This window comes from Geotrypetes seraphini, chromosome 10 (genome assembly GCF_902459505.1).
Source record: "Geotrypetes seraphini chromosome 10, aGeoSer1.1, whole genome shotgun sequence".
NCBI classification, from domain to species: domain Eukaryota; kingdom Metazoa; phylum Chordata; class Amphibia; order Gymnophiona; family Dermophiidae; genus Geotrypetes; species Geotrypetes seraphini.
Genome location: NC_047093.1, coordinates 129173382 through 129186525, shown reverse-complemented (window position 1 = coordinate 129186525; position 13144 = coordinate 129173382). Strand labels below are relative to the sequence as shown.

General features: G+C 44.6%; 1 protein-coding gene across 6 annotated transcripts in view; it reads left to right on the top strand.

Moving 5' to 3' along the window:
- The first annotated feature begins 2293 nt into the window (after positions 1-2293).
- The window catches only part of UAP1 (UDP-N-acetylglucosamine pyrophosphorylase 1), a 70095-nt gene continuing 59244 nt past the window's right edge, over positions 2294-13144 (top strand). For 3 of the 6 annotated variants that reach the window (XR_004540877.1, XM_033960996.1, XM_033960992.1), the window contains exons 1-2: positions 2443-2653; positions 11927-12256. Coding sequence is in view for 5 of the 6 variants with exons in the window: in XM_033960996.1 (XP_033816887.1) it covers positions 11977-12256 (280 nt within the window). In the remaining variant the exon portion in view is untranslated. Of the gene's footprint in view, positions 2346-2442; positions 2654-2716; positions 2857-11926; positions 12257-13144 lie in introns of those variants that run through there. The other 3 variants (XM_033960995.1, XM_033960993.1, XM_033960994.1) reach the window with 3 other exon arrangements.

Here is a 13144-nt window from a genome sequence, read left to right as displayed (position 1 = left end):
TTCTCCCCCTATCCAACAGTAGCTCTCTTCCCATCCCTTTCCCTCTTCCCCTCCCAGCAGCATCTCTCCTTCTACCTCCTTCCAGGTGCAGTAGCAGTTCTCCCTTTATCCAGCAGCTTCCCAGCCTCCAACAGTGGCTTCCTCTCCTTCCAGCAGCTGTCAGTACTTGCCTGCAGCAGTGATTTCCTTAGGCAGCCTTGGGTCCATTGCCGCCTCTGAGGAAAGGGGAAGTTGCCGAAGTGAATCACTGCCCTGGTAAGTACAGAGCTGCTAGGAGAGGAGACAGCCACTGTTGAAGGCTCCCTGCACATTCGCGACCCCCCCCCCAAGCCGGCAAAAACAGCTTTGCACCACAGGCCCTGCCGCCCAAGATGAGCCGGAGGCCCCTATCCGCCACATCCTGCATGTGGGCAAACTCTCAGCACAGACACTGCTGACCCTCCCTGACCATCTCCTTTCTACCTACACTTTCCCCGCAGCCCTCTTCGGCAACTCGGCAGGGGCAGCGATCAAGACAGGCTGCCGACGTCAGGATCTTTCCTCTCTGAGTCCTGCCTATTTTGTTTCAACTTCCTGTTTCCGCATAGGCGAGACTCACAGAGGGAATGCCTGACGTCGGCAGCCTGTCTTGATCGCCCGAGGCTTGGACGAACAGAAGATTTCCGCGAACACCACCGGGGCAGGAAACTTAACGGTGTCGATCTCGCCGGCCCTGCGCGGACCGGCAGGAATTTTCTGCGGACCGGCATTGGTCTGCGGACCTGCGGTTGAAGAACTGTGTCCTAGACCAAATCTGACAGATATACGTCCTAAAAGCTGCCATATTCAGAGAGGCCAGATCCGCGCAAGGGAAGGGGATGGGGACATGGATGCTGGGCCACAATTTGAAGGAGTTGAAGGAGGGAACATGAATGCTAGGCCCATGGGGGGGGGGGGAGAGGAGGGAATATGGATCCTGGACTGCAAATGGGGGGGGAAGAGGAGGGGACATGGGTGCTAGACCTGGAGAGGGAAGGGGACATAGATGCTGTACTGAAGGGAGGGATGTGAAGAGAAGACATGGATACTTCACTGCAAGTGGTGGGGGAGATGAAGGGACATGGATGTAGGACCTGCAGGGGAAGAAGGAGAAGGGAGATGACATGGATGCTGTACTGCAAATGGAGGGGGAAGGAGAGGATGAGGCATGGATGCTAGACCTGCATGAAGAGGAAGCGAGGGGATATGGATGCTGCATTGCAAGTGTGTGTGTGTGGGGGGGGGGGGGGGGGGTGGAGGAGCGAAGAGGATATGGATATTAGACCTGCTGAGAGAGGAGGGGAGGGGAAGGGACATGGATGCTGGACCCGTAAGTAGAGGGGAAAAGGAGTGAGAAGTAAATCCAGGTCAGAAAGGGAGGTGAGAAGGAAGAGATGCTTGACCATAGAAAGAGGGAGCGATCCCAGACGATGGGGAGTAGGGCAGGGATTTTCAGGGTGCAAGCAAGAGAGGTGGTAGGTGGAGTGAGTGAGCATGGATGTTGGACCAGCAAGTAGAGGGTGGGGGTGGGATGGTAGAGAGAGTGATAAAGAACAAAAAGGGGATGGGATGGGAAGGGAGAAAGAGATTCTTAGTCAGTGGAGAGAGAGAGAGATGCCAGACTAGGGCCAAATTTTCAAAAACTGTTGTTAAATAACAAGATGCTGTCATAGGTGTTCTTGTAACGATTTTAAAAATGCCAATCATTCTCAAAAAATCGCTCAAGCAAATAAGGTTGGCGGACAGTAGTGAAGATTTGCTAAATTTGTATGTGCCCATCGCTGGTGATAGCATTGGAAACATGGGCAGAATAAAGGCAAAAAAATTGAGCTGCTAGTAACCCTCTCTTGCCGCCAGGCAACACTGCCCCCCCCCCCCCCGGACCCGGCAATGGGAGAGATGCCCACACTCTCTTGCCATTATGATACACCCCCCTCCCCCCCTGTGCCTCCAAAAACCCCTGCCCTCGCCCCCTTACCTTTCTTTAGATGACTGGCCAGAGGGATGCTTACTCTCTCAGGCCAGCTGGCCCGCCTTTTCCAAAATAGGCCTTCCCCTCCCCATGCATCCTGGGATGCACCAAGGGGTCTGAGGCTCTGATTGGCCCAAGTTGTTTAAGGTCCCTCCTATAGGAGGGGCCTTATGCATCTGGGCCAATCAGAGCCTTGGGTCCCTCCCCAGATGCATCCAAGCAAGGAGCCCAAGGCCCCACCCATAGGAAGAGCCTTAAAGAAGCTGGGCCAATCAGAGCCTTAGGCCCTTCCCCAGTGCATCTGGCCAGGGGCTTGAGGCTGATTGGTCCAGATTGTTTAAGGCCCCTCCCACAGGTAGGGGGAAGGCCCATTTTGGAAGAGGGGGCCAGCTGGTTGGGCGGGAATAGGCATCCAAAGAAAGGCGGGGGGAGGGGAGGGGAGGGGAGGGGAGGGGAGGGGCGTTTCTGTCTCGCCCGCGCGACCAACGACTCAGGTTAGACTCGGCCGCCTCTACCTGAAAGCGAGGCCGCCAGTGCCACGCGCCGCCGCGCACAGCCCCGCCTCTCCTGATCGCTTCCGGTCGCCGGCCGGGGCGGGGCGGAGAGCTCCGCGGCGGGCTGCCGTTTTGGCGACCCGGAGGAGCTCGGAGCCGAGTCGGGAAGGTAAGGCGAGAAGGAACGGTTACTCGACTGGCGCGTGAAGAGGGGGAGGAGGGGTTGCGCGCGCGAGCCGAGGGAACAGCCAATGCGGGTGTCACACGCCGGCTGGGTGTGACGCGGGGCTTTAAAAAGAGGGGAAAGAAAAAACCCCGCCGCCTCGGACGCGTTGAGGCTTCTCGTCAGGGCGAAGGGGCGGCGCCGGTGAGGTGAGTTGAGTTTCGCCGGGTCTCAGCCCCGCCGAGCAGAGAGAGAGAGCAGCGCGGCGGCTGAGCGAAGGGACCTTTCGGGGGTGACTCGCCTGAGGAGCCACGTGGACTGGGCTGCGCTGGCGGCGGAGGGTGACGGGCTCTGGTGTTTTGCAATGGCCGGGTTTCAGCGAATCGATTTATCTGGTTGCTGATATCGTACAGTGGGGGGTTTCCTTCTGGAAAGTTCTATAGCAGTGGTTCTTAACCTTGTTGGAGGTCCTGAACCCTACCCGTTTCCTAGGCGTGTTCACCGAACCCTTCTTTATTGGAAAAATAAAATATGATTTTTTTTATTTTTTTTTTTAATTATTTATTTATTCAATTTTGTCAATACAACAAGCAATACATTACTTGTATTTCAGATTAACAGAAGTTATTAAAAAGAAAACTTATAAACCAATTCCACTTAAATCAGTGTTTTGGTTATACATTTATACTTCCAATATATTTAGTCCACAATCTTTGAAGGGAGATTTTTAGAAAATAAATTAACAATAGAAACCATCTTTATCCAACCTAGAAAGCCGCAATTATCTGCGGTGCTACAGCCATTCACGGCTTGCTCTTTGGATTCTATAAATCCTACTAGTTGTTTAGGTTCAAAAAACAAGTAATTCTTATTCTGATAAGAGACAAAACATTTTACAGGAAATTTCAACAAAAAATTTGCCCCCAAGGCAAGGACTCTTGGCCTTAATGCCAAGAATTCTTTCCTACGCCTCTGGGATCTTAAAGACATATCAGGAAATATTCGAACATTAGAACCTAAAAACTGATCATTAATATGACGAAAGTACAAACGCAATATATATTCTCTATCACTTTCCAAAGCGAGAGTTATTAACAGGGTTTTCCTTTCCGTTATAACCTCCAAGGAGTTTTCCAGTAGAAGTTTCCACTCCTAATGAGATTCAAGGGACTAATAATGAAAATATGAACTTAACAACTTTTCTGGAAAATATGATCTTTTACAAATTTCAAAACATAGGTATACAGGGAGGGAAAAAAATAATATCAATTTTGGAAAACAAAAAAAGTTCTCCTATATTTCGAATAATAATCATTTGATGAATCGCTTATACAAATTTCTAAGCCATGAACAATTTAAAAAGCCACCAGTTTGTGGTCTCGCATATTAAACAGCATACAGATTAAATAACTCAACTAACATTTTAGCAATCAGATTAAAGACAGACATGAATGAAGGGGGAAAGGGGGGAAAAGTTACAATTCATTTTATATTGGAAATTACAAAAAAGGAAGAAAAAAACCCGAAAGGGAGGGAGGGGGGTTAATGGAGTTAATATCTATAACAAAATATGAAGGGTCCAAAATAAAAGCCTATTAAACATCAAAAGCGTCTTGAAACAAAAAAGTTTTCAATAATTTTTTTAAAGAGGTAAGATCTTTTTCATTTCTAATATAATCTGGCAGTGAATTCCACAATTTTGGCGCCATCACGGAGAACGTATCACTTCTTCTTGTGCCAATGAAATTTACTGCAAATCAGTGTGACTTCTGCTGTTGATTGATAGATCGAGAAACCGAGTCCACGATCAGTCTTGATCAAAATCACTGAATAACTGATAGATGGTTGAACCGTGACCGAAGCGCTATATGAGTCGGAGGTGTGTTTTGACCTCCGCCGAACCCGCGAGACTGAACCCAGGTTAAGAACCACTGTTCTATAGGTTCTAATGCCGGTTTCAGGTCGGGACCTGCTGACAGCTGAAAGCCAAGTGGGAATTTCTTTCTCTCTTTTGTAGTTCAGCATTTGAACAGTAGGTCCTTTTTCAAAATAAGTCATGGAAAGGACAATTGCCACACAAAAAAAGAAATTATAATAATTTTCAAAAAAATTTGGGGACCATTGATAACATTGATAACACCTTTTTACACTAAAAGTATAATTATAATAGTGGGGAAGGGGGGGATATATTGCTATATTATTGGTTTAATTATTATTTTGAACACATTGCATGTATGATATGTTCGATTTATATTTATGGAAAGGGAGGTGTATGGGGCAGGGATCTGAAAGTCCCTCCTTGAGGGCCGCAATCCAGTTGGGTTTTCTGAAAGTCCCTCCTTGAGGGCTGCAATCCAGTCGGGTTTTCAGGATTTCCCCAATGAATATGCACGAGATCTATTTGCATGCACTGCTTTCAATGCATATTCATTGGGGAAATCTTGAAAACCCAACTGGATTCTGGCCCTCGAGGACCGGACTTGCCCACTCCTGCTCTAGCCGCATACTTTCTCTTAGTGAACAAGTTCTTAGACAATTGTTGAAATTGTTTTAGTTTGTCTAGTCTAGAGCAGGGATCTCAAAGTCCCTCCTCGAGGGCCGCAATCCAGTCGGGTTTTCAGGATTTCCCCAATGACTATGCATTGAAAGCAGTGCATGCACATAGATCTCATGCATATTCATTGGGGAAATCCTGAAAACCCGACTGGATTGCGGTCCTTGAGGAGGGACTTTGAGACCCCTGCTGTAAACCGCTTTGAGTGTGGTTGTATACCAGGGATCTCAAAGTCCCTCCTTGAGGGCCGCAATCCAGTCGGATTTTCAGGATTTCCCCAATGAATATGCATTGAAAGCAGTGCATCTTCATTGGGGAAATCCTGAAAACCCGACTGGATTGTGGCCCTCAAGGAGGGACTTTGAGACCCCTGGACTATGGGGGGATTAAAATGCATATTGAAATAATAATAGGAAAGAATTTTCAAGTGATGTATATGAATTAATTGATGTAATATTGTTCACTTGGTGTAAGATGAAAAAATGTGAATAAAGAATTGGGAAAAAACCCAAAATAAGTCATACACAGTGATGGGGCGGTGGGTTTGGCTATAGGAGCTAACGCTCTTAGTCAGATTTCGCAATTCTGAGTGCATGCGAACACTTTACTTACTTTATAAGCCAGACATATATGTTGCTTATTTGTATACTGAGAAGTCATATCCAGTTATACAGTATTTAAAAATTTAACATGCCGCCTTATTAAAAATTTAAAGCGGTTTTACATAATATTAAAACAAATTGCAAACAGTAACTTACCGATACGAGATGGAAAAGGGCAGCAATACAATTTGTAGAAAGAGAGGGGAAGAGGGATCAAGACGCCGAAAAGCAGAAGCTTACTGAAATATTTTGAAGGGTAAATAAGCTGACACTGTGAAATGCCATCCCTGAATGTAGAGAAATGTATCTTCTCCAAGACCTCTTTAAAAATCCAGCCAAATGTTCTGTGTTAATCAAGAGGCCAGTTCTCGTTTTTGGTCAGGAGCTTGATAACACATTTAAACATGAAATCTCAAACTTCTTAGAGAAGTCTTTAGGACAGACCCAAAGATCTTACACTATTATTCCTTGGTGTAGAAACGCCTGTCAACAGTTTCTATTTAGGGGGGACACTTTAGAACCCCATTACACAAAAAAGTTTTCCTTTCTACAGTATAATTCAATCAAATAGTAAATGGATAGGGAATATATTTGCACTACCTGGTAGATGACAGTCTGGTTAATGTTTGAGTGATCTTGAAAGATTCTCTCTCTCTGTCTCATGTAAGAATTTCTGAAAAATGTGCGTTATAGCAAGTACAGTGGTGCCTCGCATAACAAACGCCTCGCACAGCGAACGCTGCGCACAACGAACTTCAGGTCTTGCTTCCTACAACGAACTTCGTTTCACACAACGAAGTCGCCCGAGCTGCATCCTTCCGCGCAGGCACTGCGCTTAACTGCCCTCTCTCCGCCTGGCTCCCTGTGCAGTGGCGGACCGTCGGCTCGCAGGGGCCCGGCGCCTACTGCTGATGCGTTGGGGGGGGCGGAGCTACTCTCGCCGCTTCCCCGATGCTAGAAAAAAAAAAATGAACAGTTAAGTCCCAGTTTTTGCCGCTGAGACTGCCCTCTCTCACTGTAAAATTAGACTCTACTTAGTCTGTCTTTAAATTTAAAAAATGTGTGTTGTTTTAAAAAACAATTATGTTTTTAGATGTATCTAAATAAAAATAATAACAAAAAATTTATCTTTTTTTATGTCATCTTAGCATATTTTATGCTACAGAACGAATTATTTTTTTTAACATGTATTGTTATGGGAAAACGCGTTTCACATAACGAACTTTTCGCATAACAAACTTGCTCCTGGAACGAATTAAGTTCGTTGTGTGAGGCACCACTGTACTGTAAATGACATAAATGTCTTCCCCCCTCCCAACTGGTTAGGGAAGTAGGGCTTAATATTGGTTCATTTTATTATTCTGAGGAAAACATTAGTACATCAGGTCCTACATTTACGGCTTTCAGTGTACTTTGCACTACTGGGTAGGAAAATGGCTCGTCGTCGGTAGTTGTTTTTATGGCAGTTTGTGCTTTGATAAATGGAGTACACATCATTGCACTTTTTTATTGTAAGGTAACTGAAATAGTTACAGTTGGAGGTCAGTATTACAAAAGTGTAGGAGGCTAATATGAACTTTGCACAGTGTTCTCTGCTATGAATGGCTGCTCTACGCAGAACGGTTTTAGCACAAAAGGAAATTACGTGCAAAGGCTCACACACATAGATTCTGCAAACCCAAAAGCTGAAGATGGATTCATTTTCCTAATTCTTGGACGTACAGTACTACAGCTTTGTTAAACATTTCTCCCTTAATTCTATATAGAGCTCCATAAGTTAGGCATTGATTTAGGTGCTTAACTTTCTGTGCTGAAAAAGCAGATGGGTGTCTAAATGGAGAAAAACAGCAGTTGCGCATATCAATAATGTGCTCTATTGCAGTGTTTTTCAACCGCTGTTCCGCGGCACACTAGTGTGCCGCGAGATGTTGCCTGGTGTGCCGCAGGGCCGCCGGGCCCGGAGCTGACAGGGGGCCCGAGGCAGGGGCGCCAGTAGCTCGCCAAGGCAAAGTGAGTCGATCACCCAGGACTCACTTTGTCTTGGCGATCTAATCTATGGAGCCGATAAGTCTTCTTCTCCCCGACGTCAATTCTACAGTCGGAGAGGAAGTTCGGGCCAGCCAATCGCTGCCTGGCTGGGCGGAACTTCCTCTCCGATTGTAGAATTGACGTCAGGGAGAGCATGCGTCGGCGTCGGCTTTGGGGCCTGTTATCCATTGGTGGGTCCTGTTCCCCGATGGCAGCGGCAGTGGCAGTGGCTTGGGGAACGGCAGGGAGAAAGAAAGAAAGGGGGCAGGCAGGGAAACAGAAGGAAAGAAGAGAAACAGAAAAAAAGAAAGAAAGGTCAGGGAGAGAGGAAGAAAAAGTTGGGGGAGGGAATGAGGTGTGGAGGAGAGAAAGCATACAGGCTGATAGAAGGGAAGAAAGATTGGATGCACAGTTAGAAGAAGAAAGTGCAACCAGAAATCACCAGACAAGGTAGGAAAAATGATTTTATTTTAAATTTAGCAAAGTGGAGGCAGTATTACCACAGTTTTCAAATGAATTTGCCCAAATAACTTAATAGTTAACTGGGTAAATTTCCAGAGATGAAAACTTCCCTTCACTTACTATGCACAGTTCTGAATTTATATCTGCTGTCTATATTTTACAATATGGTCACCTTTTACTAAACCGCAATAGTGGTTTTAAGCGCAGGGAGCCTATGAGCGTCAAGAGCAGCGCTGGGCATTCAGCGCAGCTCCCTGCGCTAAAAACTGCTATTGTGGTTTAATAAAAAGGATGGAGGATATATTTGTCTATTTTTGTATGCTATAAAAACCAAATACAGAGAGAGACTGAGAGCTGTTGACGAAGAGCTACGTGTGTGTCTTTCTTCGATTCCAGCCAGAATATCAGCTTTGTGTTCAGCCAAACAGGCCCAGGTTTCGCACTGAATAAAGTATTTTATAATTTTTATTTCATAATAAAGTAATTATAAAATACTTTCTTTGTGTTTATTTGATTCCTATTCAAGAGAATTACTTTATATATAGTCAATATAGGCACAGAGTTAAATTTTTTAACATTTTCTAATGGTGGTGTGCCTCGTGATTTTTTTCATGAAACAAGTGTGCCTTTGCCCAAAAAAGGTTGAAAAACACTGCTCTATTGTATAACTACAAGGGGGTATGGACATGGACAGGTCATGGGTGTGTCTAGCAATTGTGTGGTAAAATGCTTTTAATTGTGTGCATAACTGCTAGCATTTAGGCAAGAGAATTTACCAGCCATTGACATGTTTAAGTATTATATAATGGAAATTACCCTTACAATTGCCTTTATAGAATATGCATATAACGTGCAGTATTTAGGCACCTGACTTTTTGTGACCTTTTACAGAATTAACTCCTTGTACAGTGAGCTTTCCTATTCTTAATGTTTTCTGTGAATACATTCTAGGAAGAGAATGGTTAGAGGGGAGTTGTTTCTGGTGTATTAAAGATAAGCAGTTTGTTCTTGATATAGCAACATTATTTAGTAATGTTGCTGTAACACCAACAGGGGGTGTCTGACCAACAATACAAGTTGAACCTACAAGCTTACCTGACCACTGTCCGATTGAGGGCAATGGGCAAAAAGTCTAGGAATTGCAATCATTTTGGGGAAAGGATTTATTTTAAATTCTGTTTGACGAATAAGTTTGTGTCAAAAATACAGGATGTTGGTTTACTTGACTCTAGAACAGGGGTGGGCAACTCCGGTCCTCGAGGGCCAGAATCCAGACGGGTTTTCAGGATTTCCCCAATGAATATGCATGAGATCTATTTGCATGCACTGCTTTCAATGCATAGTCATTGGGGGAAATCCTGAAAACCCGACTGGATTCTGGCTCTCGAGGACCGGAGTTGCTCACCCCTGCTCTAGAATCTGTACTCCTCAGAATGGAAAAAAATAGACAATAACTAGAAGTTACCGTATTTTGTGCTCCATAAGACGCACTTTTTTCCACCCAAAAGTAGGTGGAAATCTCCATGCATCTTATGCAGCGAAGGTAAATTTTTGATGCTCCCCCCAAACCCCGCCACCACACTGTTTTAAACACCTACTTGCCGCCGCACCATTTTAAAGCGCCCTGCTGCCATACCTTTTAAAACACCCACCCAACCACTTACCTGCCCACTGTCATCGCTGCTGCCACCGTAGCTGCACCTTTTAAAACAGCTACCCACCCTCTGCTGCCTCATCCTCCTCCATCGTCGTCACTGACGAAGCCATTTAGAAAACAGTGCGGACGCAAGCGGGAGCGCGGAAAGCTTGCTGCTGATGTCCACGCTCCTGAGCTGTGTGCCGCTAGCGAGGGAGGGATACACGCTGGACCACTAGGTACGGGGGATGATTTAAAAATACTGGGGGGGGGTATCTAAAAGTACTGGGGGGATGATTTAAAAAGGTACAGAGGAGGCTGGGAGGGCTGGCTGGCTTGGGGCGGGCTGGCTGCCACTACGTATGTGTACCATTAGACATGCCCTGTATCCTGCCCCGGCCTACCACTAGACCACCAGAGGGGGGACAGAGTACAGGGCACACCATTTGGTTGAAAAAAAATTTTCTTGGTTTTTTTCCTCCTCTACAGGTGGGTGCGTCGTATGGTGAGGTGTGTCTTATTGAGCGAAAAATATGGTAACTGAGAAATTGGTGTGGAAATCCCCCCCCCCCTTAAAAAAAAGAGTGATCTGAGGAAATAAGATGATTAGAAATGGATTTACTACTTTTGCTAAAAGTAAAGGGATGATAAAAGTGGCTTGCTGTCTGAGTTTGGTATTGGAACGCTTGCTGCTTTGAAAGGGAATTTCTAATTTTTTTGGGGGGGGGGAAAGCAAAGATATTTTGACTTATTTGGCATGGTGAAATAGTGTATATGTATTATGTATTATAGAAATAGCTGTGATTATCACCCAAATATAGTCTTTAGAATATGAATCATGGTTTACGGGACAGATCTCTAAATCTCAATTTGAAATGATGTTGGGAATTCCTGTTCAGAGGGCACTAGTAGCAGATGGTTCTCAGAAAACTAGTTATATGCAAGCTTGGGAGGGGGATTTGGGGGGAATGGTGGGAATGTATAGCATTGAGAATGCATCATGTTACATATGCACCTACTCTAGTAGAAAATGCTAGTCCGATGGCATTTGACCCCGGTGGTGGTAGTGAAATTTATGTAAAAGGGGGGATGCAAGGTTGTGGTGGAGCTGTTCTAGTTTACAGGGCTTTTGGATAGAGGTGTTTGCTATATATAAGTGCGGTACTAATAATAATACTACATGAACAGATCCCTGTACGCATGGAAACAGCATTACTGGGAGTTGTAGAGGGACTGTCAAGGCATATAAGGAAAAAATTCATTATGTTAACATTTATAGCAGCTAGGATGGTAGTTCTCAAATATTGGAGACAATCACACTTGCCCATATTGGACTTGGTATGCCTACAGTTGGGGTGAGTTTGTGAACGTTAGACTTTCTGCTCTAATGTCTCATAATTGGAAACAGTTTGAGTTGCTTTGGACTGCATACTTGGAAGCTGAAATTTATATGGGTTCGTTCCGATGACCATTTATGGGGTGTGACCTGTTTCTTTGTGTGTATATGCGCTGGGTGGTTTGGGGGGAGAGAAGGATGCAGTGGGTATGGGGGTTCTGATTTCTAAGATTGTTTGTTTTTCGGTACAGCTCTGTTTTCATTTTTATGCTGTATGTTGTGTTTGTATTTCTTGCCATTGGTGTTGACTTATGAATGCACTGCTCTGTATTTTGTGCTTTCCATTTTAATCAAAATAAACAGTTACAAAAAGAAGAGAGAGAATATGAATCATGAAAGATTTCTTTTATTGGGCACAAAATGATCTCCTTTTGAGATCTGTTTTCTAGTTGCATGCTCAAAAAGGAGTGCTTTGGGTTCTGTCTTAATTCTGAAAACTATTATGTTAGTTGTTTTTAAAAGTCCAGGTGGATTCATATGCAGCTGCTCAGGCTACTATTAAATATATTGTCTGTGATAAATCTTGGAGCTCCTCATGAAAGTCACAGAACTGGTCAAAGGTTCTGTTTGTACTAAAGTCTAAATTCTTCCCTTCCTGCAGCTCTTCTGATCTCCGTGTAAATTGTAATCTCTGCCTGACCAGGACATAACATGAATGTAAGCCAGCTTCATCGGAGGCTCTCTGAAGCTGGACAGAGCCATCTTTTGCAGTACTGGAATGAACTCCGGGAAGAAGAGCAGTTGGCACTGTTCCAGGAGCTCCACGCCATGGAATTCAAGGAACTCAACAAGTTCTTTCAGAGGGCCATGGCAGGCTTCAACCACTCTTCCAGCCAGGAAAAGCTGGATGCTCGAATGGAGGCAGTGCCTAAGTTGGTGGTGGGCAGCGTCACCAGGGACAGAGATCAGCTCCAGAACTGGGAGAACGAAGGTAAGGATCGGATGTGTTCCACATTAATTGTGGAGGCAAGATAACAAAAGGTTACGACAGTCTTTAAAAATTTCTTGAATTAACCCCCCCCTTCCTTTTGTCTTGATCCCTCTTCCCCTCTCTTTCTCTTTCTACAAATTGTATTTAAGATAATAATAGAAAGAAATTCAAGTGATGTATTTAAATTTAAATGATGTAATATTGTACACTTTTTGCAAGATGAAAAATGAATAAAGAATTTGAAAAAAAAAAAAATTCTTGAATTTAGTAGTGAGCACTAAAATTAGTTAGTTCTTGCCTGAGTAATCTTGCTATCTTGGACTGCCTGCTGACTTGTAAGAGTTTGGAAGAACACTTGCATTCATTGTATGGATCAGTTTTCTTCCAACAAGACTAAAGTCTTGACATTTTGCTAACATGCAGATTTGAGTTTGAAGACAGAAAATGGAAACATTGGAAGGATAGGGAAAATTTTGGACTCCAGGCCCACAAGAAAAGAACTTGGGGGAAATTCTATGAACGGTGTCTAAAAAGATTGGCTTCTCTCTGCAATAGGCACTTATCACACTTAGACGCCTACTAGCACTGAATTGTTATTATCTTTATCAAGAGTGACAACCTGAATTCGATCTATATTACAGTTTGATATTACCGTATTTTCACGCATATAACGCGCATACGTGTATAACACGCATATGCGTATAGCGCACGGGAACAAAGCATTGCTGTAAAAAAAATCTATATAGCACGCACACGCGTATACTGCGCATGCTGCTATAACCTCCTCCCGCCACCCCCGCTTACTCCCTCTTCTGGCCTGCGAACCGTCACCCTCCCTCCCCCACGATCCTACATCCCCCCAGCACCGCAAAGACATCGCTTACCCGA